Genomic DNA, 25,990 nt, shown 5'->3' on the forward strand with positions numbered 1-25,990 from the left:
TAATATTTTAGTTGCAATTTAAGGAAGCGTGCGCAACAAACATTTACTGACTTGGTCGAAATGAATTATTTTCTATTTGAATTTGGGTTGGGAGTAAATATTACAATGAAAAAAGCAAGAAAGCCTGGACAATTCGATATACTAAAAAGAAAACGGAATTTAAACTGTGTTGTATTTCTTGAGCAATCATTGAAAGAGCCGATTTGCAAACTATGGAAACATAGGAAAGTCATAGAACACCACTAAGTAGAAGAAATAGAAATAATTTTTTTTTAGAATTTTTAATCGTGAGTATTTCCATAATCTTTGAGTTGACTGTTCTAAAGTCATCGGAAATTATTACTGATATTCTTTTGAAAGTGATGCCTGTCAAACTTCGCAATTGCTCAAGTTCGAGCAACAAATACACTAGTTTGATTTATTTGTGCTACCTTACAAAAACAATTCCCCTCATATTTCCTGACTCTATTGTCATAAATTCTCACCAAATAATAAAATTCCAGAATAACCTTCTATCTGGAGCAACGTTTCTTCACAAAGCTTTAACATAAAACAAGCTTTTTAAGGGTTTTAAGAATAGATTGATCAATTTACAATAAAATATTTATTACAAAATTAACAACAAGCGAGAGATAAAACAACTTTTAACATATGTTTCTATTACATTATCTTTAAAACTATATACAACAATCCAAGCTTAACATGATATTCTAAAAACAATATTAAAATAAGACACATTTACAAAGTCTCATAACCTCCATTGTTCACAATATGTAATGATAAGGTACCAGAAGTAAAACATAGATTTGAATAAAAATACAAATACAAAGCGAGGCAAAAAAGCAAACCGCAATTCATAGCAACCAAGTAAATTAACATTTTCATCCTAAAAATCAGTTTTGCTATATTGATTCAATCATTCAACAAAACTAAAAAATGCCAGCCTCCATTTTAAGTTACATCTTTCGTTGAATATAAAGAGCTAATTTAACATCAGAGCAGGTTTTTTTCTATAACTAAACATTATAATTAAAGCCTTAACATGTATTTATCAGTCTATCAGGACTCTAAGACACTAAGATGTAACGGAGGACTCGTGGTTAGACTCGTAGAGAGTGTAAGTATCTCCATTGTGAGAGTTGAAGTGTTTTCCACCAGTAGCGGGGAGGGAGGGGGTGGACATGACGTTTGAGGGGGATGACTGTGGCGAGGGGGAGGCGGGGAGGTGTTCAGGGACAGGAGGGATTGGTTGGGATTGGATGGGTTTAATAGCGGGTGCTGCAACCGGTTGTGCGGGTGTGTTTGATTTCAACTCTTTCTTGAGATTTATAATCAGTTCTACGAGCCTTTCCTGAAACAATCAAATGTCATATAATTAAAATATTATATTTAAAGGTGGGTCATAGTTTAATTTAATAAATTCAATAAATTAATAAGTTCAATTTCGGTTCAATTCAGCTTGATAGTTAAAATTGTCAGAACAGCTGATTTGAGGAACTGAACTGCACTCCAAGTTCCACACAGACAATCAAATTTCTGGCTTGAACTCACATTGTTTAAAATAAATGTTGGACACACACGGTTTGATTCGTCTTGGCAGTTTGGGTTATTCATGTCAAATTTACTAGCCAAATTGACCATGTTTAGTGGGCTTAACATTTTTTCAAGAGGTTGGCGGCCTATTTTAACTTTGCATTTGCCCATCCACCTATAGGCTTCGGGCCTGTGTGAGGCAGCTGTCCAGCAAAGCAAGGGGTGAGCCGGTACAGTACAAGGATGAACAGAGTACTGATAAAAGTAGTGACAGGGACCAGGATCCGAACCCACAACATCGCTGCCTTGGGTATGAGTACCCAGGTTACAGTACATAATCTGTTTCCTTGACAAAAAATTGATAAAATAATTCTCATAAGCCTACCCAGTGATTTTGAAAGCCCAAGAGAATGAATGATAGAATGATAATTATTGGCACATAACGCGTACAGAGTTTACAGCATGTACAGGTGCTTCGTCATGAATAGATAAGTCGTCTCTTTCTTCCTAGGTTAAAATACATTAAAGGCATTAACAAAAAATAGACTATGTGTACAAATACTGATAATACACGAAGAGTATAATGTAACAGAAGATAATATACGCTTAAAACTATTTAACATGGACGATAAAGTATTTAAGTATTATTACTCAAAAGTATAAACATTTGAGTATCAACAAGGTTTTAAAACATATTTTTTTTTAGTTTATTAAAGATTGGAGCATCCCATAGATATGGAACAAAATCCCTAAGTTACCCAGGAAGTGGATGGAAACTGTTTTTTGATTTTTCATAGTTATTTTCCAATACTATACAGTAAGTTAAATTGATGAAATAGGATGAATGGATTTTAGCTTTAAAAAGTTTCACCAATACATTGAATTGACTGAATAGTGAATACTGCATAGTTTAAATTTAGTATAAGCAGTTAAGCACTTCTACGTCCACTATTGTTGTACGCCTGCAGTGGGGAACTGCTTCATCAAGCTCGATTCGTAAACTGCAAACATTTCAAAATCAAGTTTTAAGGATAATTCTAAAATGACCCTGGTATGAACGAACCCGTCAAATACATTTAGAACTAGGAATAAAACCTATAGAAGATTTCATCAAGAAAATTACATCAAAATTATTTACAAAACTTCCATTAACCAGCAGCATTGGATTTTATAACACAGGCCAACCTTCTGAAATCCAGAGACTCCAACTAAAAACCAGATTGCCTCAAGATGTTTTATTATAACAATTTTTTTTGTCATTTGTGTTTTATTGGTGGACAGCGCCTTTACAGTCCGACCCGCTAAAACAGTGACAATAAGTGCCTGAGGGGCTAGCCATAGCTGACATCTACCTATGTTAATGTAATTTATAATGTTATTTTTTCTTTCTTATACTATACCTAACTTGTATAGCAATGTAATGCTGATCGGTTAATAAAATTGTTATAAAAAAATAAAAATAAGCAGTTAAGGTTATTTCAAAGACAGCTTTGAGGCTCAGCAGTTCATTGTATACAAAGTTCAGTGAAGACAGTTTGAAGGAGTACACTTTGTCCCATGAAGGAATATCTCGATTTTTTTAATGACAGATTTTAGACCATATATATGTTCTTCACGCCAAAGAGGTCATTATTTATTATTTGGTGTTGCAAAATTCTACAAATTGTTTAGCAGGTACTTTTATCCCATTTCCCACTCAGATTAACTCCTGAAATGTGATTTTCCTAAGGCATACTGTGATTCTGTTTAAAAGCTTCCAATTGAGTATTGTGGCTTTTATTTATCATTATTGTTTGAATTTTCTTTAAGGTGTTTATAGCAAAAACATAACAAACACGATGTGTATCTTTTATGTTTGTTGCACATTTTCATGTAGGTATTTTTTTTTTGTTTTAAGAGGTTGGCAGCCTCTTTTAACCCTGCATTTACCCATCCACATAGACTACAGATCTGTACAAGGAACGTATTGTATCCAGCAACGCAAGTGGTGAGCCGGTAGAGTACAAAAGGTGAACTGTACTGATAAAATGTTTGTGGCAGTGACCAGGATCTGAACCAACGACATCAATGCCTTGGGGCCCAAAGTCTGTGACGCTACCAACTCAGCCACCGACTCACCTTATTTTACATTTTGTTACCTGATTAAATTTTATCATGAAAACTTTAACTAATGGTAAATACAAAATCTATTAAATTGTTACCATCAAGTGTACGCTGAAATGATGAATCCTTGTGATTTGCGTTGCTGTCATTTCCATTGCCGTCTCCAGATGCATTGCCTTAAAAATGTCAAAATATTAAATTTTTTGTATTATTGTATCCAACCCACATAAAGGTAAGTTATATAATATTATAATTTTTTTAAATAAATATCCATTAAAATATAATACTTTTTATGGTTTTATCGTGAGTTTGATTGCAAATTAATGCATTTAATGGAAAAATAAAGCTGTTAATCGTCTCAAAAAGACCTTATCAGCTGTATTGTAAATTGCCTCTATAACGATTAAAACATAGTACCTGGGGCCCGAGCTTTGCTCGGAGAAAATCATTAGTTCACTCTGAAAGCAGTCTTAGTATTGGAGATACATAAATCTGTTCCCAAACTCCACACGGCTCGCCTTTACAACGTCCTACACCATTTCCTACGTCATGGACCTGTTTCCCTCCATTCCCATAGCACTTTAGGGTTGTAGATACCTTAATCTAATCGTTATTAACAGTTCCCACACTCCGGACAGCTCGCCTTGACTACTTCCTTCACCACTTCCAACGTAGCGGACCTGTTTTTCTCCCTTCCCATAGCATTTCAGAATTGCAGATACGTTAATCTAATCGTCATAAACAGTTCCCACGCTCCATACTAATCGCCTTTACTACTTCCTTCACCACTTCCTACGTCGCAAACATGTTTCCCTCCCTTCCCATTGCATTTAAAGATTGCAGATACCTTAATCTAATCGGCATAAACAGTTCCCACACTCCGGACAGCTCGCCTTCACTACTTCCTTCACCACTTCCTACGTCACGGACCTGTTTCCCTCCCTTCCCATAGCATTTTAGGATTGCAGATACCCTAATCTTATCGTCATAAACAGTCCCCACACTCCGGACTGCTCGCATTTACTACTTCCTTCATCACTTCCTACGTCACGGACCTGTTTCCCTCTATTCCCATATCATTTTATGATTGCCTTTACTACTTCCTACGTCACGGACCTGTTTCCTTCCCTTCCCATAGCATTTTAGGATTGCAGATACCTTAATGTATTCGTCATAAACAGATCCTAGACTTCGCACTGCTACCCTTGACTACAATGTATCGAGCATACTTGGGAATAACGAATAGAAATTCTATCGAATATCACTATTCATTAGTTTTTTTGGCTAACTTCTATTTTATTCGTTTGTTTTTAAATTAACTAACTAATAACTTCTATCAGTTACCATTTACGGGACAAACTAATAACTTCTAACTAGTTAGAATTTTCAACTAACTTTCCCAATTATGCGGAAGCATCTCAAATACTGGTTATTTATTTCACGTGATCAGTGAGGGTTGCGTGCGGCCGTGAGAGGTCAGTGCCCTTGTATACAAACAACGCGGGGGGTGGGGAAAGAGAAAGTCAAAGTCCAGTTGCTTTGGAATGCAGTGGGCCTGTGGAAGGGTAGTGACGGCCATTATCAACACCCCAAGCACTGATGGGTGGGAAGGGGAAATGTTTGTTTGGTGATTGATATATCATCTCAAGTGTCAAAACATTGTCTTTAGTTGATGTTCATTATCTGACAAGTTTTATGTCATTTGTTTATGTTGTAGTAATGTAAAATGTGACAATGTTTGATTAAAACACAAGTACCAGGGGACCGATCTTGCTCGAGGTGTTTGATTTGTTCAAGAGGTAAAAAATAGAGCTTATAAGCCTATAAATATTTTCAGTCTTACTACGATTAATTAAGTAGTAAAGTCAATTCGTTTTTGTTAGACATCCACTTATCCTCAATTTAGTCTACAAAACTTTTTAATTTGGACGATCAATCTATGAAATGTCCACAATAAGCTTCAATCAATATAAAACCCATGATACATAACATCTGTTATCTGACGACCGTTATTGCATTAAGTCACTGGGATCGTGGAACGTTGCAACTATAATTACGGGATGGTGTAATAACGCATCAATTCGTGCGGTGCATCGTCGAAAAATACAAATCTCCTTGGCCTTTCCTTTAGATTTTTAGTTCAATGTCAGTGTATATTGTTTTGCAGTAAAACACTGAATGTTTTTGAACAGTCGTAATTATCCCTTTGGTTAGTAAGACATCCTACAATGCAAATGTATTATACAAGCAATTTTCAATAGCATTGAAATTGGAGGAAATCGTAGGAGCCATTTTTAAAATCATATCTTGCGCAATCTTTACCCATATTATAGTATATATTAGTAACCAAAATGTGACATAAAAAAATACTTTAAAACAACTGCCCAACGAACAACTAATTTCTACTAAAACTAACTTTAGTTTCTATCAGTTAGTTTTTCAACTAACTAATAACTTCTATCAGTTACTTTTTAAGCTGACTAACTTATAACTTCTATCAGTTACTTTTTACGGGACTAGCTTATAACTTCTAACTAGTTAGAATTTTTGACTAACTTTCCCAACTATGGTATCGAGTAATCTTAAGTATAATCTTTGCTCAATATTAACCAAGTGATGTTTTTCCTTTTGTACTGTATTTGTAATTTGCTAGTATACTGTGGGTAGTTGGTTTATTATGAACACGTGCTACAACTTCAAGTCTTTTGTTTAATTTTTCCTTGTTATTTAATTCAACCAACATGGTTACTAAGCAACCCATAAGACTAATGTTAAAAAAATGTGACTTTTAGTTTCGTTTTTCTACGTAATTAGATTTTTAAGATTTGAAGAAAATCGTTTGAGCCGTTTTCGAGATCTTTCTGCAAGCAAGCAAGCATACATACAAGCAAACATTGCTCGTATTAGAATATAGGATATAGATATATTTGATTTTCAACTTTGATGGCCCCCAGAGTATCTTAGAATTAGACAGAAAAATTGCCAAAAGTTTTACTGGAAATGTGCTAATTTGGAAGTGTAAAGGACGAACATACAGGGTGAATTTTAAATGAGTTCCCCCCCTACTTTTTTCTACATTTCTTAAGATATCATCTCCGGACCACGTCAGATCATTGTTGAGTAGTAAGTACTTCATTTTGACTAGGTTTACATTTTTGGCCGCCATCTTGGATCCGCCATATTGGATACAAAGTTTTTTTTTCAAATGTAAAGGTAGGGTTGTAACCCATTGTTTCAAACAAGAATTTTACGCTGATTACAATGCCGCAATTCGTTTTTAAAAATCTTGATCCGTTCTAAAGTTATGAGGAGTTTTTATAACTTCATTTTTAGCCCATTTTAACATTGTGCATTAACGAAATAAGCCCATAATCTCAAAATAGTGTTAGATAAAGATAAGTATACACCACCATTAATTGTCGACATATTTTCACTTGGTTATGACGGATGTAAATTTTCCAGCCGCCATCTTGGATCCGCCATTTTGAAATGTGATCAATTAATTTAAATATGAAGGTGGTGTTGTGACCCATCATTTTGAACTACTTTTTTATACTGGACTCAATGCCGCAATCCGTTTTTGGTTATCAAGCTTTCTTGATGAAATATTAAAATACTCTTATTTAAAATTTCAATATTTCAAAATCCAAAGATGAAAATGAAAAACGGATTGCGGCATTGAGTTCAGCATAAAAAAGTAGCTCAAAATGATGGGTCACAACACCACCTTCATATTTAAATTAATTGATCACATTTCAAAATGGCGGATCCAAGATGGCGGCTGAAAAAACTACATCCGTCACAACCAAGTGAAAGTATGTCAACAATGAATGGTGTTGTATACTTATCTTTATCTAGCACTATTTTGAGATTATGGTCTTAGTTTGTAAATGCACAATGTTAAAATGCGCTAAAAATAAAGTTATAAAAAGTCCTCATAACTTTAGAACGGATCAAGATTTTTAAAAACTAATTGCGGCATTGTAATCAGCGTAAAATTCTTGTTTGAAATAATGGGTCACAACCCTACCTTTACATTTGAAAAAAAACTTTGTATCCAATATGGCGGATCCAAGATGGCGGCCAAAAATGTACACCCAGTCAAAATGAAATACTTACTACTCAACAATGATCTGACGTGGTCCGGAGATGATATCTTAAGAAATGTAGAAAAAAGTAGGGGGGGAACTCATTTAAAATTCACCCTGTATAGTCAGACATACATTCGACTATACACGTATACAAGTGGCTTCTATTAGCCCAGTTCCAATGAGAATACAATATTACATGACACATTAAATCTAGGACAATCCTGATGTTCTATGTTCATTCCAATGAGGATGGGTAAATAGAGGGTAGGAGGGGGTCTTTGAGCCCATAACACTTACACGAAAACATCAATACAAATTAATCACAGCTTTTGTTATTAAAAATTCAACATCGCATGCATGAGTATTTAAAAACTTAAACATGATCCAAAAAATTATTGTAATTCTTTTGTAGTTAGTCAGAAATTCAAAAGGTAGTTACTTTCAACTAAGAGCCTTATATTATGCATGACCACTCAAATAGCTTGCCACCGCGAGGCCATTTTTAGCTGGCCATGTTATCATATGGAGCTTATTAAGCAACACAACGGCAGTGGCAAGACACACCACAGTCGCCGCGACTGGCCATACCACTCGCTACTGGTGGTGAGCCCAAGCGACTGTCACCCCACCAGCGGGCGATGTTCTCATATGCTGCTTATAACGCACAGCCACAGTCGCGGGCCACAGCGCAGTCCCCCACTCCCTACTACACAATCAGTCACGATTTTTGTGTCAAAATTTTATTATATTATTATTATTATGGTTATATTAATGTCAAAACTATTATATGTAGTTTAAGGTAAGTGCTAGCCTCCCCTTAGCTGAAATGAAAAATTATTTACATTCTTGTGGGATACGGATACGTACGGTAAGTCACGGTCTGTTTTTCTAAAAGTTCATCATAAAAACATTTTGACACGTACCCGGAAGTATTAAAAAGAAACTTCTTCATAATTAAGTGTAAAAAATACTTCTTCTGAAGGAAGCTTTTAGTAACAGATGGACCCCAAAACTGTTGTTTCACGCTTAAGTAAAAGCAGAGTAATAGTTCATCTTCTTCACTATAGGGTTACATAGATTCCGTGTGGATGACTATATCATTCACACTGAGAAACTACATACAAGTATGTATACAATTCGGTCAGATGCGCAACCTCACCACACTTGACGCCACACCTGTGGCCTCCCCAGGTGACTGAGCAGTTGCGGTCGCGAGCCACTCGAGTGGCCATGCATAGTAAGGCTCTTAATTGTTAATTTCCAAACAACTTAATTGTAAATATCTTTTGTGACAATTAGTCAATTATAAACTGCTTAATTTTCCACACTCAACAAAAGGACAAGTTCCAAATCAGAGCATCACACTTAAGACATTTTTTCATATAAAACTCGTATTAAATCAAGGAAATAACACAAGAATAAAAATGACACATCCTTCCAATACCGATAGTTAGTGAGTTTGTTAAAAGAAAATAAACAATTAATTATGAAACCATTAACAGTACTCGATACTCTGAAACATTTCTTCTTGGAGAACACCACACTGATTATGATTGCCAAGAGAACAAAGTTCGTTTTATTTGAAAGTGAATCTCATTTGCTTCACACAAGCAGGTTATGAATTTGTCAGAAGCTATTTCAATTATTGTTTTGCTGTAATATTATCTTGCTGAATAACTTATGAGACTCTTGGAAATTAAAGTGGAAAGAGGTCCGCGAGAGTTCACTCATGTGACTTCAGAGTTACTCAGACAAAAGTGTCTTACAGTGAATGACTACTATAATCACTGATAAGTGGGTAAAACCAGATTGACCAGACGGATTCACGTCCCGGATAGCATCAGGGCTTATATGTATGAACTACAGGTCTGGATTGCACTTTGTAACAACAGGGCCATCATATCTGATTGTCTTTATTTTTTTTAAATTATATTTTTAAGAACTAACATAGGCCGCTCGACCACAACAACTTGAATTTCATATGGTAATTGGAACCATATAAACACTTAAACATAACAACTTGAATCAAAATCATGCTTCATCTAAGCAGCACCCAAGCAAGCAGACGATGCAATAAGAAACAATATCTATTCTTACATGTTATTTTGATGCCAGCTAGTAACGTAACATGGATGGACCGTACTGAGCGTAAAGTACCTTGAGGAAGTAGTCGGCCCACCAAACAGCGTTGAGTGCGCTAATGTGCGCAACGTGCACCGTGTATTGAGACAGGAGTACCACCTTTGCGCCAGTGAAGTTGGTCAGGTGAACCACTCGACGAGCGATCTCGCGGGTCAACAATGTGATCAGCTGTTCCAGGTTCTGTGGTGGAACTTGGTTCTCAGGCTCATCTTTACTCAGTTCCATCCACATTGCTTTGCCCTTCTCCATGAATGCTTTAGGGTCGCGTGCAAGCTGAAATGCGACCAATCAATCTTAGTACTTAAGAAAAGTATTTGTGTATAACAAGTGTAGCATAAGTATGTTTTAGGATGTACAGCTTTTATATTCATAGCACAAACATAACCAGGAAAAGGTTTTGAAAGTTGTAGCTTCGCAAACCCTGTGTAGTTACTGTCAAACATCAGCTGGTATGACCTGAGTAGTACTCTGTCTAACATCAACTGGTATGACCTGTGTAGTTACTGTCTAACATCAGCTGGTATGACCTTACTGTCAAATATCAGCCATAACCATAAACAAACCCATGTATCTAGAACTTAGATGCAATTTCAAACCATCAAAAAGCTACTATTCTTCTCTATATCCCTACTCGAAATGTAAAACTATTGAGAACTGTATTAGCAAATTCTAAATCATTCAGTACAACACCGCACAGTATTTTTTATCAAAACTAAGTTCCCAAGCTCAAAAGTGTTTTTGTACCAATTAAAGTTCTTCAATACAAATAAGAATCAATCTGAATTTAACTCACCAGATCTACCAAGTAGACGAGGCAGCGGATAGTATCGGCTCCTTGTTGTTTGAGAGCCTTTGCCTCAGCGATTGTGCGGCGTGTGAGTCTGCGCTGAAGCTTGCGGCTGAACTGGTTGACGTGTTGGAACGTCGCTGCCGTCTTACTGTCTGAATTTGCCAGAGGAGCTGGGTTTTCTGAAACAAAGAGCGTTGTTATAGTGGTGAATCCCAGACTCTCTTTACCCCAGAATATTGATCAAAAAGCCAAGAAAGAAAGGAAAAGTAAAATCCATAGCCTCCTCTAATACAAGTTTGCGGCGTTATGCCTATTTTGCCATGGTAATAACAGAACTAACAAAAGTGTAAGCAAACATAAATATTATTGGCTATATTCTCCATTATAAATTTGTGCAACAGCTGTTTTTCGTTTTGATGGGACAGCGGTACTGCCACTTTTGTCTAACCGTAGCCTTGTGTTAGAGGAGGCTACAAAAAAATTTAACTCTTTAAAAAACTTAGAAGCTTTTTTATCAGCTGATGTATAAAGGAGTACCGTAAGTGTACCACGAGCAGAGGGTGAAAAATGAAAGTAATAGTACATTTTCATCACTAGGGCGTAAAGTTACTTTTTTCGACCCAATTTCAAGTTTGGGCTTGCGAGGTTTGAAAAGACACTACTGTACCCACTACCCACTGTCCATATGATGAACTACCTATATTTTTGTTATATTGTGCCATTATTTAAGCAAACTAAACAACAAAACAAAAATACTTTTCATGTACCGTTTAAAAACTTGAATAACTACAAAAGAGTATTTTTTAAAACCTTATTGCATTAATGTTTAAAAGATTTAATGTTATTTATTATGAAAAAAATTAATTAACTTAATGTAAATAAAACTAAAATTACCATTAAACTTTCCCATAACTCTAGTAGCGGCTGTGGCAATTATCGACGCCAGAAGATGTTTTCCTTGTCCATTCAGTCTAAGCCCATTTTTCGAGAAATGTTTTCTCTCAAGATCGGATATATTCAGTAGTGAAATATGTTGTATTTTGGATAATTTAATATCCAACTGGTCATTTATTCTAACAATGCTGTTATTGATAACTCCATTTAATGGAAGGTCATATTGAGGGAAAATTGGACATACAAATGCATTTGTATAATATGTATTGACAGCAAAAAGATTAATATTTGCCATATATTCGTTATACGACAAATCTACATTCCTTCCAAGTGCAACATCGTCCAGTCCCGTAATCAGGACAACTGCATCAGCTTTCGTAAGACTTGCGATTGATTTAATTGCATTCTTTACTATGTAGCTTGAACTTGCTCCAGGATTTACACATGCAAAAATTTCAACATCGTCTGACACAAATTTTTTCAACTTATCTGTCAGCTGTTTTCCGTGAATGTCTGAATACACTTGCAAGCGGTTTTTTGGTCTGCAAATTTTCTTGCCTTTTATTCCCTTTTTGTCCCCATAATCTTCTGGAACATCACGGACAGATGTTTGAGAGTTTTCACCCGGGAGTTAAAGTAAAAGATCAACATGGTGACTTAAACTCAGATTGCTAATAGCCTATTACAAGTTTGTTTCAATAAAATTATTTCAAATTTTTCCTGAGGCAATTTTTGTACCGTTGTTTATGATTCTCTTTTTCAAACGGAATATGATTTCAGCCTTCTTTTAAGGTCAGTTCGGAAAGGGCATGGAAAACACAATTCCTGTTTTTATTGTTATAGTCTTCCATCATTTAAAGTCTTTGATAATTAAGTAAAACATAGCTATCCTTCCATGAATGAGAAGATCTTACTTTCCTTTTCTTACAATTATGAAGTACCTGACAGATTTTTTGTAGGTTACGTGACATAAAGAAAAAAAATAACAACTATACATATCTGGGTAATTGGAAATCCAAAACATTTTAAAGTATGCTTTATTTTTTTTAAAGAAAACCCACAACTATCATAGCCTGGTTTTCCAGTAAAATAATAAACATTGAAATATCAATAGTTAAAGGTGTAGCTGAATCTAAAGGAGAGAAAACATAAAATTTTCAGAACTTACAGGAATAAATTAAACACATTTGTTCATACAAAAATTACTTTGAAGGACAATTATTATGATTAAAAATACAAATGATCAAAAAAATAAAGCATAGGTGTAAGTATTTAATTCTTTAAATTTAATTCTTATAGGAACACAATCTTGTAGGTAAATTCTCGGTAAAATCTATTCAATCACACGAATGGTTCAAACTAACCTGAAGGGGTTTCAGCTCCGTCAGTGATGTCAGGCAGGTACTTGTCGACATATTTGTCAGCGACATCGATGGCGTTGTTGAGACGGTCGGCCGCTAGTTCACCGCAGATGCTTGCGCCGTGCTTGCTCAGCTGTTTCACAGAGTCCGCCCGTTTCAACATCGGAGTCACTACTTTGTTGGTGACGTAATCCTTTGAGATGTTGTAAATCTGCAACATGTCGCAAATTACTTCTATAATAAATATAAGTAGCGTTTTAAAACTTAATTTAGATTTTAATTTATTTGGAAGAGAGAGACAGTTAATACATCGAAACACTGACAAAACGTTTGAGTAAATTGATATAACTAACTGTTTAATCTAAATATATCTTACTAAAATAGACGCAGAAAAGTTTTTTGATAAATATTTCAATCACTAAAAGTCTGCAAAAAATAAACTTATCACAACCAACAACAAAACTACAGGTATATAAATTAAATTCAACAGTTCATTTGGTTCTATTTGCATGTTAGGAGAGTTAATTTGAATAAAAAGAGTATTAGTATACTCCTCATCTTCTATATATAAAGCCAAAATACCCATTAACTTTTGAGAAAACTACACGTCACACCCCCATAAACCATATACTTAAAATATTCATCATGACAAGAAACCTTGCGCAAAACTATCCATAATTTAATAAATTGCCCTTTAAGGTTGTAATTTCTTTCTAAAGGGAACTTTCCATACACCTAATGTTAAAAATACCTCAGCTGTACTTATTTGTTTTTATTACTGTATTCTGTTTTGTTTATTTCAGCTTATTAACCAATCAATAATTTTTTTTAATACTTATGAAGTCAAATGGGGTGAAGCTCGTGGGTAACAGCTAGTTTGATTAATTGATTAATTGTAACATCTGAATCCTATATTGTGGTGAATTTAATGTCCAGTAATGATAACGAGCGTTGATGTCAACAAAATCCTACATCCTTATTTAGGATGAATTTTACATAATTTTCTTTACTATTTAGTTTAATACAGAAAAAAACCCGTAGAGTAGAAATAAGGAAGATTTTAAGGTAAAAAATAACCTCTCAATAAAGCGAAGACATCAACACTTCCAAGCTTCACCAGTCCCTGACAAACCCTAAAATTCCCATGAGCTGTTCCATAAGGATTCTAATTCTTTAGGAGGGGAAGTTTAACCCCAAGTTAGTTGTAAATAAGTTTTTGAAATTACCAGATCAGGGGGGTAGGTGACCACAGGGATGTTAGCTTCAATAACGTCGAGTGCCTTGCAAGCGATGTTGTCCACAGCTGAGACGGGCTTCTCAAAGTACGCAACAACAGGCATCGCAGTTCCTACGGCTAACCACATTCCTGTCTCAGCAGGCAGCATGCCCCACTTGATCAGAGGGTTGGATTTCTAAAAGAATTAGCAAATTTAAATATCTATAACTACAAACATTATCTATTTAAACCAAAATATGGCTACCTTGTTTATAAAATTGTCTTTCATAAAATTGGGTTATGTCCCTGCATCACAATTTGAATTGTAAAATGTAAAAGAAAAACACTTTTTGAAAACGGAAATGGCAAAGCATATGGTATTACAAAGTGTGAGTACATTTGCACCACGAATACTTGAACAGAACAGGTATTGATCATGTATGGATCATCGAGCACAAATGGATCATAAACATAAATAAACAGTACCTATCAGCAATCTGACACATACTTTCTCCCATTAGCTTGTCAACAACCTTTATCATGGATAAGCGATGAGAGTAACTAATAAGTAAAATCACAAAAGTTGCATTATCTTTTAAACCGTAATTTTTACAGCAATGGGGGGTTGCACTTTTTTTTTAAGAGTTATAAGGACCGCCACATACTAATTTCAATTAATAAAGTTTTTTTCTAAAAAATATGATTTTCTCTTATTTTATGAGTTTTTAATGGGAAAATAACATAATTTACAATAACTTTTGAACCGTAATTTTTACAGTAATGGGAGTTCTACCCTTTTGCTCGGAATATAAAGGGCTACAATATAAAAAAATTTGTATACAAACTGTTCGGGCCATTTTCTTGAAAATACAATTTTTCTGTTATTTTATGGGGTTTTTATGGAACAATCATCATAAAAATGAAAGTTTGAAAATAATAAAAAACCACCTTAAGATTAGTACCGGTACCTACATACAAAATTTCATCAAAGTTGGACCACAAGTGTGGATTGTCTGCTCTGTGACTGTAGTTCTGTTCACATCCACACATACAGACACAGGGGTCCAGAGGGACCCAAAACATATATATCCACTCAAAACTCAAACTTGAAAATTTTGATGAAAACAATACTTTTTCTCCATATATGTACTATGTATATGGGTAGAAAGTAACAAATGACGTTGCTGGCCCGAATCCTATAATAATTATAGCATTAACATAAAATGGTATATCATAGAGAAAGTTAGGTTTGAATAGGTACTTCATCTTAACTAAAGAGTTCTTTACAAAGAAACCAATTTCTAAAAAATAAAAAAGTTGAAAAAATAACAAATTTAAATGAAAATCACAAAATTAAAAATATAAAACTACAAAACCGTATGATTAAATCAAGACCGAGGACTGTGCTTCACATTGCTTCTCTATTTTCAATAATTTATATTGTGTGACTACCTACTGAACAACATCAAAAACAAAAAACCCAAACTTACAAGAAAATGTAACTTATAATACAAGTATTTTGAATAAAAGGTAAGTTTTGTCTCTTTATAGAAAATTTGGTAAAAACAATATCTGAAGCACGTGTGTGTAGGGTACATTTGTTTTTGTTTGAGTATCTACAATGTTGAGCATAGATAAAAGATAAGAAGTACAAGAAAAATAGATATCATAGAGATTTAAATCTCATCTTAAATTAAATTATATCTCAAATTTAAATTTTTTAAATTTTTTGTAACTATACTTCGTCCTAACGACAATGTAGCTCTTTGAATAGTAATAAAATTAGGGATTGCATAATAGCTCTTTTTTTGAAAAAAAATATAGGACTACAAAACATAGGACAAATAGATACACAATAAAAGGTCCCAAAATATAATACTGATCGTCCTCATATAGGACCTCACCAGAGGCTGCAGTGGTGTGGTCATACATTTTCCAGTGTGGGAACGCTCACCAAGAAAAATACAGCTCGCTTATACTAATTAATAGGTTTTGTGGAACAGCAGATTGGGAATGTGTTGTATTAAGTCTGTTCTTTTTATCATGTGTTTAAATATGTTTGTTGTCAGATGTTTTTGTAAACATTGGTTTAGTTTGGAAATAGAGTTTGTTGAAGCAAGATGTGTGAATAATATTCTTGTATAAGAAATAGAACATGGTGGCAGCTTAGTGGATTTTTTATCGAACAAAGTCTAAAACCACGCATGATGTCAAGTAAGGGCAGAAAAAAACGAAATACTCGTAGGCAAAGGTATGAGGACAATGAGGAGGATGCCCAAAGTGAATTCAACTACATGTCAGAAAGGGATTCTAGAAAGACTGAAGGTGAGTCACTAGGTTTTGCATTGGGACAGACAAACCGAGAAAATAATGCAGTAATGTGTACTCCTACTCCTATGATAAATCTGACGTTACCAACTCCAGAAACCTTCTCTTTTACTCCGAATGAGTGGCATTCCTGGAGGAATCGCTTTCAAAGGTACAGACGGGGGTGCGGTCTAGATAGCACTTCCGACGCTCGGCAAATCGATGTACTTTTGTTTACAATGGGTAGTAGGAGTGAAGATATTTTCGATTCGTTTTCACCAAAACCGAATACTTATGACGAGGCTCTTTGGGCCTTTGATGCATACTTTGTGCCAAGACGAAATATCATTTATGAGAGAACAAAATTTCTGAGACACAAGCAAGGGAGTGATCCATCTGAAAAATTCATAACAGATTTGCATGGTCTTGCAAAAACGTGTGCATGGGGTGAACTGAACGATGAGATGGTGCTTCTGGTCCTCATTATTGGTATGAAAGATGAGGCTCTAAGTGATAGACTCCAGCTGGACTCTCAATTGACTCTGGAGAAGGCGATTAATACCTTGCGCCAACACGAGGAGCTAGAACGCCAAAAACGTGAGCTCGCCAATACTAATGTTTTTATGGTGAATAAAACGTCAATACAAGTCGGGAAAACAAATCTGTCTGAAAGAGCTGGTGAACAGAAATTCACCGAGGATGCTATGAGAAAAAAGTGCAGGAAATGTGGTTATAACTGGCACGGATCACTGGCCGAATGCCCTGCTAGGAAAGCCAAATGTGACAAATGTTCCGAGATTGGACATTTTTTTCGATGTTGTCCCTCCCGCGAAAAGTGGATGAGAAAAAACAAAAACGTTGTTAAGGAAATCGAACAGCAAGATTCAGACAGTGGTTATCAACAGGTTCCTGAGATTTTCATAGGGAATATAGACAGCAGTGACAAAGCCTGGGTCCAGGAGGTAAAAGCAAGCTGTGGAAACCAAGATTTAGGTCTTATAAAATTTAAACTTGACACAGCAGCTGATGTAACCATGATTCCAGTAGGAGTTCTTGGTGATTTTATTAAGACTCTGCCTCTAGGAAAGTGCAAATCCCCTGTGTTTAGCGCAAAGAAGAAAGAACGAATCAATATTTTGGGAACTTTAAGGCTAAAGCTTGAACATAAGGGTGTATCAGTTTATGATCTTGCGTATATTTCTGAGGAGATCACTGTTCCACTTCTTAGCAGACGTTCCTGTGAAGAGCTGAACCTGGTGAGGAGAATTTTTTCTGTAGATTCACATGATATTGACTGGGCTACTAAGTATCCTAATTTATTTCAAGGGTTGGGAAATATGAAAGGAGAGTACAAGATTGAAATAAAGGAGAATGCAGTTCCTTACGCTATATCCACCCCCAGGGTTGTACCAATACCTTTAAAAACCAAGGTGAAAGAACAGTTAGACGATATGCTTGAGAAAGGAGTGATTGTTCCAGTTGAACACGCGACTGATTGGTGCGCACCAATGGTAGTTTGCGCAAAAAAGGGAGGTGGGGTTAGGATCTGCGTAGACCTATCCAAACTCAACAACAGTGTGAAACGTCGGTTTTATCCTATCCCAAAGATCGAACTTTCATTGGCCGAGATCGCGGGAGCCAAGTACTTCAGCAAGATCGATGCGAATTCCGGGTTCTGGCAACTGAACCTTGCAGAGGAGTCACAAGATTACACAACATTTATCACCCCTTTTGGGAGGGATAAATTCCGTAAGTTACCTTTTGGAATTACGTCCGCTCCTGAAGAGTTTCAGCGCCGCATGACAAAAGCTTTAGAAGGGGCAAAGAACTGTTTAGTGCACATTGACGACTGTCTGATATGGGGAAGAACGAAAGAAGAACACGACGAGTGTCTTAGGGCCGTTCTAGAGAGAGTGCAAGCTAATGGAATCACCTTGAATAAGCAGAAGTCGGAGTTCTGCAAGAAGACTGTGACATTTCTGGGGTTTGTGCTGTCTAAGGACGGAATCAAGCCTGATCCAAGCAAGGTACAAGCGATTGTGGACTTACCAGCTCCAAGAAACGCTAATGAAGTACAAAGATTCATGGGCATGATCACTTTTCTGGCAAAATTTATTCCGAACCGCAGTGAGATTTTGGAGCCAATTACGAGCTTGTTAAAGACTAAAAACGATTTCTTTTGGGGACCAGCTCAAGAAAACGCTTTTGTCACAGTAAAACAGATTTTATCATCAGAGCCATGTTTGACTGTTTACGATCCGCAAAAACCCTCGATTCTTTCTTGCGATGCTTCAAAAAAAGGTCTTGGAGCGGTTTTACTTCAAGTTGAAGGAGAAAACAAGAAACCTGTGGCTTATATATCTCGGACTCTAACGCCTGCTGAAGAAAACTACAGTAACATTGAGAGAGAAGCGCTTGCGTGCACATGGGCAAGTGACCGTTTGAAATGTTTCCTGATGGGTAAAATGTACACAATTGAGACCGACCACAAACCGCTTGTCTCAATTTTCAAAACACAAAATTTGGACGAGCTCTCACCGAGGCTACAGCGGTTCCAAATGCGTATGATGAGATACGATTATCGCATGACCTGGACCCCAGGAAAAGACCTTGCCATAGCAGATCTACTATCAAGAAGTCCTATTCCGGCTGACGAAGATGGCGAATTGACCGAAGAAGTGGAAGCCTTCGTCCACGAAATCAGTCTGATTAGTATAAACACTACAGATGAAAATGTGACAAAGGTACTTCACTCACAAATGAGAGATCCAATCTGTGCACAACTTAAGTTACAAATTTTAGACGAATGGCCTGTAAAATCAAGTTTACCTAATGAGATTCAAGAGTACTTTAATGTGAAAGACGAGTTAAGTTGTATTGATGGGCTATTGCTTCGAGGAACTCGGATGATAATACCTCAAGAACTACGAGCGGAAATGCTCGAGAGGCTTCACAGTGGACACTTGAGAATCACAAAAACAAGGACACGTGCTTTGGGAACCATGTGGTGGCCTGGAATTTCTCAAGAAATAGAAAGGAAAATCAAATCGTGTCCAGTGTGTATTCAGAACTCAACTAATCACAGTGAACCATTGATTCCGAGAACTGTCCCGGATTACCCGTGGCAAAATGTGTCTGTTGACTTGTTCAAACACGAAGACAAGTGGTATATGGTTATCGTGGATCACTACTCAAGATACTTTGAAGTCGAGGAAATGCATCGAATGAGGGCTTCAGATGTGATTCGGGTTTGCAAACCACATTTTCACGTTTTGGAATTCCTCAACGTGTTTATTCAGATAGTGGGACACAATTTCACCATATTGACTCAAGTGAATTAAAATTGTTTGCAAAGGAGTGGGGGTTCTCCACATTCAGAAGTAGTCCCCACCACCATCAGGGAAATAAATTTGAACTTGCCCTACTTTCTTACCGGACCTCACCTCTTGAAACCGGCTTTTCCCCATCTGAACTTATGTTTGGAAGGAAATTAAGAGACAATCTTCCATCTACTTTGGTTGGAAATCCTGTGGAAAATAAGAATTTTCTTGAGAGGGAGAATAAGTACCAGAATAAGTACAAGATACAATTTGATAAACGACATGGAGCGAGTGGTTTAAGTGAATTAGAAGTTGGAAGCATGGTATGGATCACAGATCTACGTCGACACGGTAAGGTAGTCAGGAGATTGAACGAACCACGTTCCTACCTTGTGGAAACTGACAAGAGAACCATTCGCCGAAACAGGAAGTTCTTAGTTCCTGCACCGTACTACGGAGGAGATGGAATTCTTTCAAACTGTTCATCCATGGTCCTTAATCATCCATGCAACTCACGTGATCGTCCAGGAGCTGGCACAGTAACCCGTTACGGAAGGTCCATTAAGAAACCGAGGCGGTACTGAGGTTCATAAAGATGTGGACATCTTGAAGCGGGATGTTGTATTAAGTCTGTTCTTTTTATCATGTGTTTAAATATGTTTGTTGTCAGATGTTTTTGTAAACATTGGTTTAGTTTGGAAATAGAGTTTGTTGAAGCAAGATGTGTGAATAATATTCTTGTATAAGAAATAGAACAGAATGCTATTCCTATACTTTCCCGCCCATTGCACCACTGGTGGGCTGAATAAAAAGTAGAGGTATAATATTATCTTTAACAATAAGAACATTACCTAAAGAACCAACACGTACCTTCATATTACCGTAGTAAGCCACCGCAGACTCAAACACAGGAAGATTGGTGATTCTCTCAATACTCTTGAGGTGAACCATCTTCTTGTGCTGATGTTGGTGGTGATGATGGTGGTGATGGTGTCTCTTGAGGGATTCGGCAGTCATGTCGATGCTGTGGCCTGCCAACGGAACACAGAGAAGAGTTAGCCTGGCTGTGGTCTCCAGTACGACACTACTGTATATCTCCGGAACACTGCGGTGGCTCTAGACTGATATCAACGGGTCATTCGTTATCTCGGACCGGACGCGGACTACGACCTATTGCATGCTATCTCATGACTTTCAGCTGTCAGCTGCGGCTCTTACCATGTAGAGGCCTGAGTAGGCTATCCCGTGATATTATAAAATTAAGTTTCATCACTGATGAAAGTGATATGATTACTGCTGCGGTGTCATGTGATAAAAGATAGCGTGGTTTTGATTTTTTTGGGATAAACGGTTGTTTTTGAGAAAAAGAGCGAGTTTACTTTTGATGTTTTATTTTCTTAAGTTTAGAGGATAGTGGATTATTTCTACCTGTATCTGTATAAATCTTTTTATAGGAGTTGCATTGAGAATCTGTACTTGAATTGTCTAAATGAAATAGTCATCAATCGATATACAGCTGATCTTAGTCAGTAAAGGCAGGTCCGCACATGCAGGATTTGTCGAGCACCAAACAAGTACTTCCAAATCACAGCTAGTGATTTAGCCACTCGTCATTTGGCCACTGTCAGGGCTTGTTATTTGGTTTCCTACTTTGTGTTGGTCTTTTTCAAAGCATACGAACATTTGCTATTCCCGTGGAACAGATAAATGTGTGGACAAACCTCTGCTCGGAGATCAGCAAATACCAACACAAGAAGTACACCATTAATATTTAGTGCTTAGTAAATGCCACGTGAGGCCCTTTTTTTAAGCAACACACAAGTATGTCGCTATAAAGTGATGCACTCAAAATCTATCTACAAAAAGTGATAAAAATATTCTGTTACTGTAACTGTTATCTGTGTAAAGCACAAATCGCCACAGGTACCTGGGACTTTGCGTCGATGAGAGATACTTTATTGGTAACATAACAAATGATCAAAAAAAAAAAAAATAGTTGAACTAAGCAGCACTAACTAAACATCCAGGGGAAGCCATACATAGTCTAGTGGTTAGAGCGCGGGACTTTGGTCTCTGAGGTCCGGGTTCAAAACCCTCCAAATCACCAATGAATTTTATCTAAGTGATAGCAGCAACCTCTAGACCTAGTCTGAAGAAATGTGAAAAAAGAATCCCAAGCTCGAGCCTTGCGTCCTAGAATAAGAATAAAAAAACAAAAAACAAGAAAAAAACTAAACATTCAATGTCAATCTAACTGAACTTTTACAAAACTAGTCAGCAAAATGTGTAAAACTTGGAAAATCCAACAAACAATTGACCTTCAGCTTAAAATAACACCTTTATGTAACAAGTGTGATGATTGATGAAGCTCTGCAATGGGGAACTTTTGGGGTTTCTCTGATTCGGCTGGTTTTCTTCTGTGGCTGTTAAGTTTAATGTTGTGTGTAAAAGTAGTTTACCCGATAAGCCAAAGTACCCTATTGCGGGAACACGTTTTAACAAAATTATTTTTTTGGAAAGAGGAATTAAAAACCTTTGAAGTTCTGGATCAAACCACTTTCCAACGTTTATGTGAGACATTGTCCTTTACTTTCTTTGGTAGAAATCTTTTTTTTGTTTTTTTAGGAATATTAGATACCGGCATTAGAGTAGCCTACACAGGACAAGCCAGAACAGTAAATTTTCTTCAACAAATAAAGAATATTTGATTTGTTTGTAATTAATTGACTTTTGTTCAAATTCCAATCTTGAAGGCCAAGGGTAAAGGTTACATGATAAAACTGTGGGTGGAGCTATCCATTAATTAGTAAGTTGTTTACAATGCTTCATGAGTAAATAAACTTAAATAAAACTTTAGCAAATCTTGTGAGAAAGTTAGGGTACCGTTACCGTACCTATCTAAAATTAATTGTACTTGTGCAGTAATATTAGGGGTTATTTTGGACACCTTTATAGGGCCAAGGATACTCTAGTTGTGGTAGTAAAATATTTTAAAAGGGCTGAATAAGTGATTAATACTTAGGATGGCTTTTCACAGAACCATAGCAGGATTTTAGTATATTTGGTTACAACCCACAGAGCACACTATGTCCCTTGGATATATATTTGAGTCCCAAATCCTGGGATTAATAGGATATCCTGCAATGACCTACAATCCCTGCAGGACATCTTCGGTTGCTCTGGAGATTGTGGGATATCAGGGCTATTCACGATATCCTGCAGGACATCTTGAACATCCTCACTCTAAGCTAAATTAGTGTTATCATTCAAAATTCTTGTTATTGGTCGAAAGGATGCTAGGAAAATCTGAATATTCCATGTTGCAAAAGTGACTATGTGATGTTGTAGTGTTTAACATTTTGTCGTAATTTAGCATAAATATTTAGAAAATTACAGTGGTGTGGTGAAGCATGTACGGTATCAAGGAAAGCTACATTGAAAAGATTCAGAACTTCATTCCACAAATTCAAGAGCTGGTATAGCAACTATACCATTATGGTACTTTCAAAACCAGGAGACTGCATACAGGAAATGTGTTTTGGAAAGAATTTTTTCAGGGTATTTCATGTTTTAGTGATTTCATGGCTTGCTCAAGTGCTCTGTCCCCAAGATCGCAGTGTTTGTGGTTTTTGGCTTTAAGTCTTTTAAGAGGAAGGGTTTTCTTACAAAACCTCACACATTTACTGATTTGATTAATTGGGTAACAATTTTTTTGTGATCCTAGGGACAGGAAGTAACGGTGAATTTTTAGAAGAGATTATAAACGTGTGGATATGGGTGGAGTACCATCTAGGCCAAGGATTCTCATTCTCAACCTTTTGTGATCTACGTACCCGCTTAATGAATACTGAAATTTTTCATGTCACCCACCCACCATATGAAGTAAGCTAATATACTATTTACTTTTGAGATTCAAATTCCTATTTATAATTAAAACGTACATTGTTCTGTGTAGTGTATTTTAAAAAGAAATATCTTGTATAGAATTTATCACTGCAAAGTTGCAGCACATTCCATTTTTTCTGACCCAGACAGTTGAACTTAGCGGCACTTTATCAATCAGAAATGTTTATGAGTGTGGGGGAGTTGCAATGACCCCTGGCAAAAAAGCAATAAAAGAGCAGCAGAGAGAGCAGAGAGTGCATCGATTTAGTTCATGGAAAACTTCATATTATAAAAACAATCAAAGTACAAATGTCAATGGATTTAGTTATGTAACACTGCAACTAAATCAGACAAGCGGAAACCAGTTTTACTCTTTGATCTCAGATCATGTAACTCTTGGAAGAACCGCTGTACTTGAGTGACTAATTTTGTAGGATCACTTTACTTATTCAATGATTCATTTAATCATTAATTAATTTACTAATTGCTTGAATAAAATTAACTTTAATTACTGAATTGACTTGATGCAGCAAGTATAGACTTTTCATCCTATAATACATATTTTTTTTATTGAATTGAATAATATTATTAATCTGAGGCCTTTAAGTGTGAGTTTCATTAGTTGTATTTCAATGAGCTGTGAATCCTGTTGAATCCTAAAATGCTATGGGATGGGAGGGAAACAGGTCCGCGACTTAGGAAGGGGTGAAGTAGAAAAAGCGAGCAGTGTGGAGTGTGGAAACTTGAAACAGTTTGTAGCAGTTAGAATAATGTATATGCAATACTGAAATGCTATGAGAAGGGACGGAAACATGTCCACGACATGGGAAATGGAGAAAGAAGTAGTAAAGGCTAGCAGTGCGGAGTGTGGGGAATGGATTCATGTATCTGCAATACACTAAGACTGCTTTCAGAGTAAACTTATGATTTTCCCCGAGCAAGCTCGGCCCCCAGGTACTCATCACTAAACTAAAGATTTTTAATGCATCATTATCTTGTTGTTATTGCAATATTTAATTCCCATAAACTAAGATTCAATGTTTATCTTATGGAGAAATTAGTTGGTTTAGCGTAAATTGGGTTTTGTTATCCTTTGTGTTGAGCAGCTTCCTTGATGTAGCAAGAAGGGTGTAATTTATGTATATCTAAATATATAAAACTTCCCACTTCCCATTTACCTAGGAGGCTGAAACTCGGTACACCGATTCTTTGGGCATTAAATAGGAACACTAAGTAGTTTTTATTCTGATCGGGCTTTCGGGCTCCGCCCTAGTGGCTCTGGAGTTTCCCATGTTAACCTTATGATTTTTCATATTTAAAAGGAATTAATGAATCTTAACAGCTGTTTCAATTAAACAAGTTGGTTATTCTGTTCTATGATGTTCAATAGCATTAAAGTTACAATGATTACCAACAGGGTGCAGCACTATTATTTTTTTTTAACTAAACAGCTAATTTGCAACTAAAAGGTGAGTGAGCGTAGCGAAAGAACTTTAACCAGGACAAGATTGAGCCATGCGAATACTTATGAAGTTAAACGGGGCAAAGCCCGCGGGTACGGCTAGTACAGGGTTAGTAAAAAGTGTGGAGACCCCCTGTTATTTCTGTAAACGGCCCATGCTAGAAAAACTAAACTCGGCACACCTTTATGGCATGATATGAAGTACTTTTTGGGAATAACCGCCACTTGGTGATCATCCATTTTGGGGGAAACTCACAAATTTTAAATGTTAAGCCCCATCAAATGACCCATTTTGAAGGTCATAATAAAAGAAAACTAACAACTCAAACTAGAGGTCTCTATCTTAACACAGTAAAATATGGCAGCCAATTGAATATAAAATTGCAAGTTTTTTACTGGGATTGAGGTAGAGACCTCTAATTTGCGTTGTTGGTTTTCTTTTACCAGGACCTTCAAAATGAGGGGTCACTCGATGGGGCTTAACATTTAAAATTTTCGAGTTTCCCCTAAAATCCCCCATTTTGGAGATGTACACCAAGTGGCGGTTATGCCCAGAAAGTACTTCAAAACATGACATAAAGGTGTGTCCAGTTTAGTTTTTCTAGTATGGGCCGTTAAAAAAATAACAGGGGGTCTCAACACTTTTTACTAACCCTGTACCTATATAAAAAAACCACACTTTAAGGGATGGCTATTACCTATGCACTTTACTTAGATTTAACCCTTTTGAAGTTTTCATAACAACCTCTTGGTAGGTACTTTACATTTAACAAAAACGATGGGATAGGATTCCATTGAGATGTGTAAAGGGAATTCTGAATACAAAAATAAATAAATTTAAAAAATAATGTTTAAAAGCACATTTGATAATTGATCTTTGGGTTTC

At 36.3% G+C, this 25,990-nt stretch overlaps 1 protein-coding gene across 4 annotated transcripts; it reads right to left on the reverse strand.

Annotated features, from left to right (window-relative positions):
• Positions 1 to 585: 585 nt before the first annotated feature.
• Positions 586 to 20,891, reverse strand: LOC128989334 (lipid storage droplets surface-binding protein 1-like). 4 transcript variants are annotated; one of them, XM_054411226.1, is made up of 8 exons: positions 20,628 to 20,890; positions 14,141 to 14,326; positions 12,918 to 13,107; positions 11,554 to 12,141; positions 10,663 to 10,838; positions 9,885 to 10,142; positions 3,735 to 3,812; positions 586 to 1,351 (listed from the first exon to the last, which is right to left on the reverse strand). In XM_054411226.1, exons 1-8 carry the CDS (start codon positions 20,772 to 20,774, stop codon positions 1,076 to 1,078), a joined length of 1,899 nt encoding a protein of 632 aa, XP_054267201.1. In that variant the 5' UTR covers positions 20,775 to 20,890; the 3' UTR covers positions 586 to 1,075. The 4 variants fall into 4 exon arrangements, 3 of the variants coding, with proteins under 3 accessions (XP_054267201.1, XP_054267194.1, XP_054267208.1); XM_054411219.1 differs by having other exon boundaries at positions 12,918 to 13,125; positions 20,628 to 20,886; XR_008490451.1 differs by having other exon boundaries at positions 1,298 to 1,351; positions 9,825 to 10,142; positions 12,918 to 13,125; positions 20,628 to 20,891.
• Positions 20,892 to 25,990: the final 5,099 nt, after the last annotated feature.

Source organism: Macrosteles quadrilineatus, unplaced genomic scaffold (assembly GCF_028750875.1).
Source record: "Macrosteles quadrilineatus isolate MER2022 unplaced genomic scaffold, UCM_ALF_1.0 Scaffold_1__1_contigs__length_201487025, whole genome shotgun sequence".
In the NCBI taxonomy this organism is placed as follows: domain Eukaryota; kingdom Metazoa; phylum Arthropoda; class Insecta; order Hemiptera; family Cicadellidae; genus Macrosteles; species Macrosteles quadrilineatus.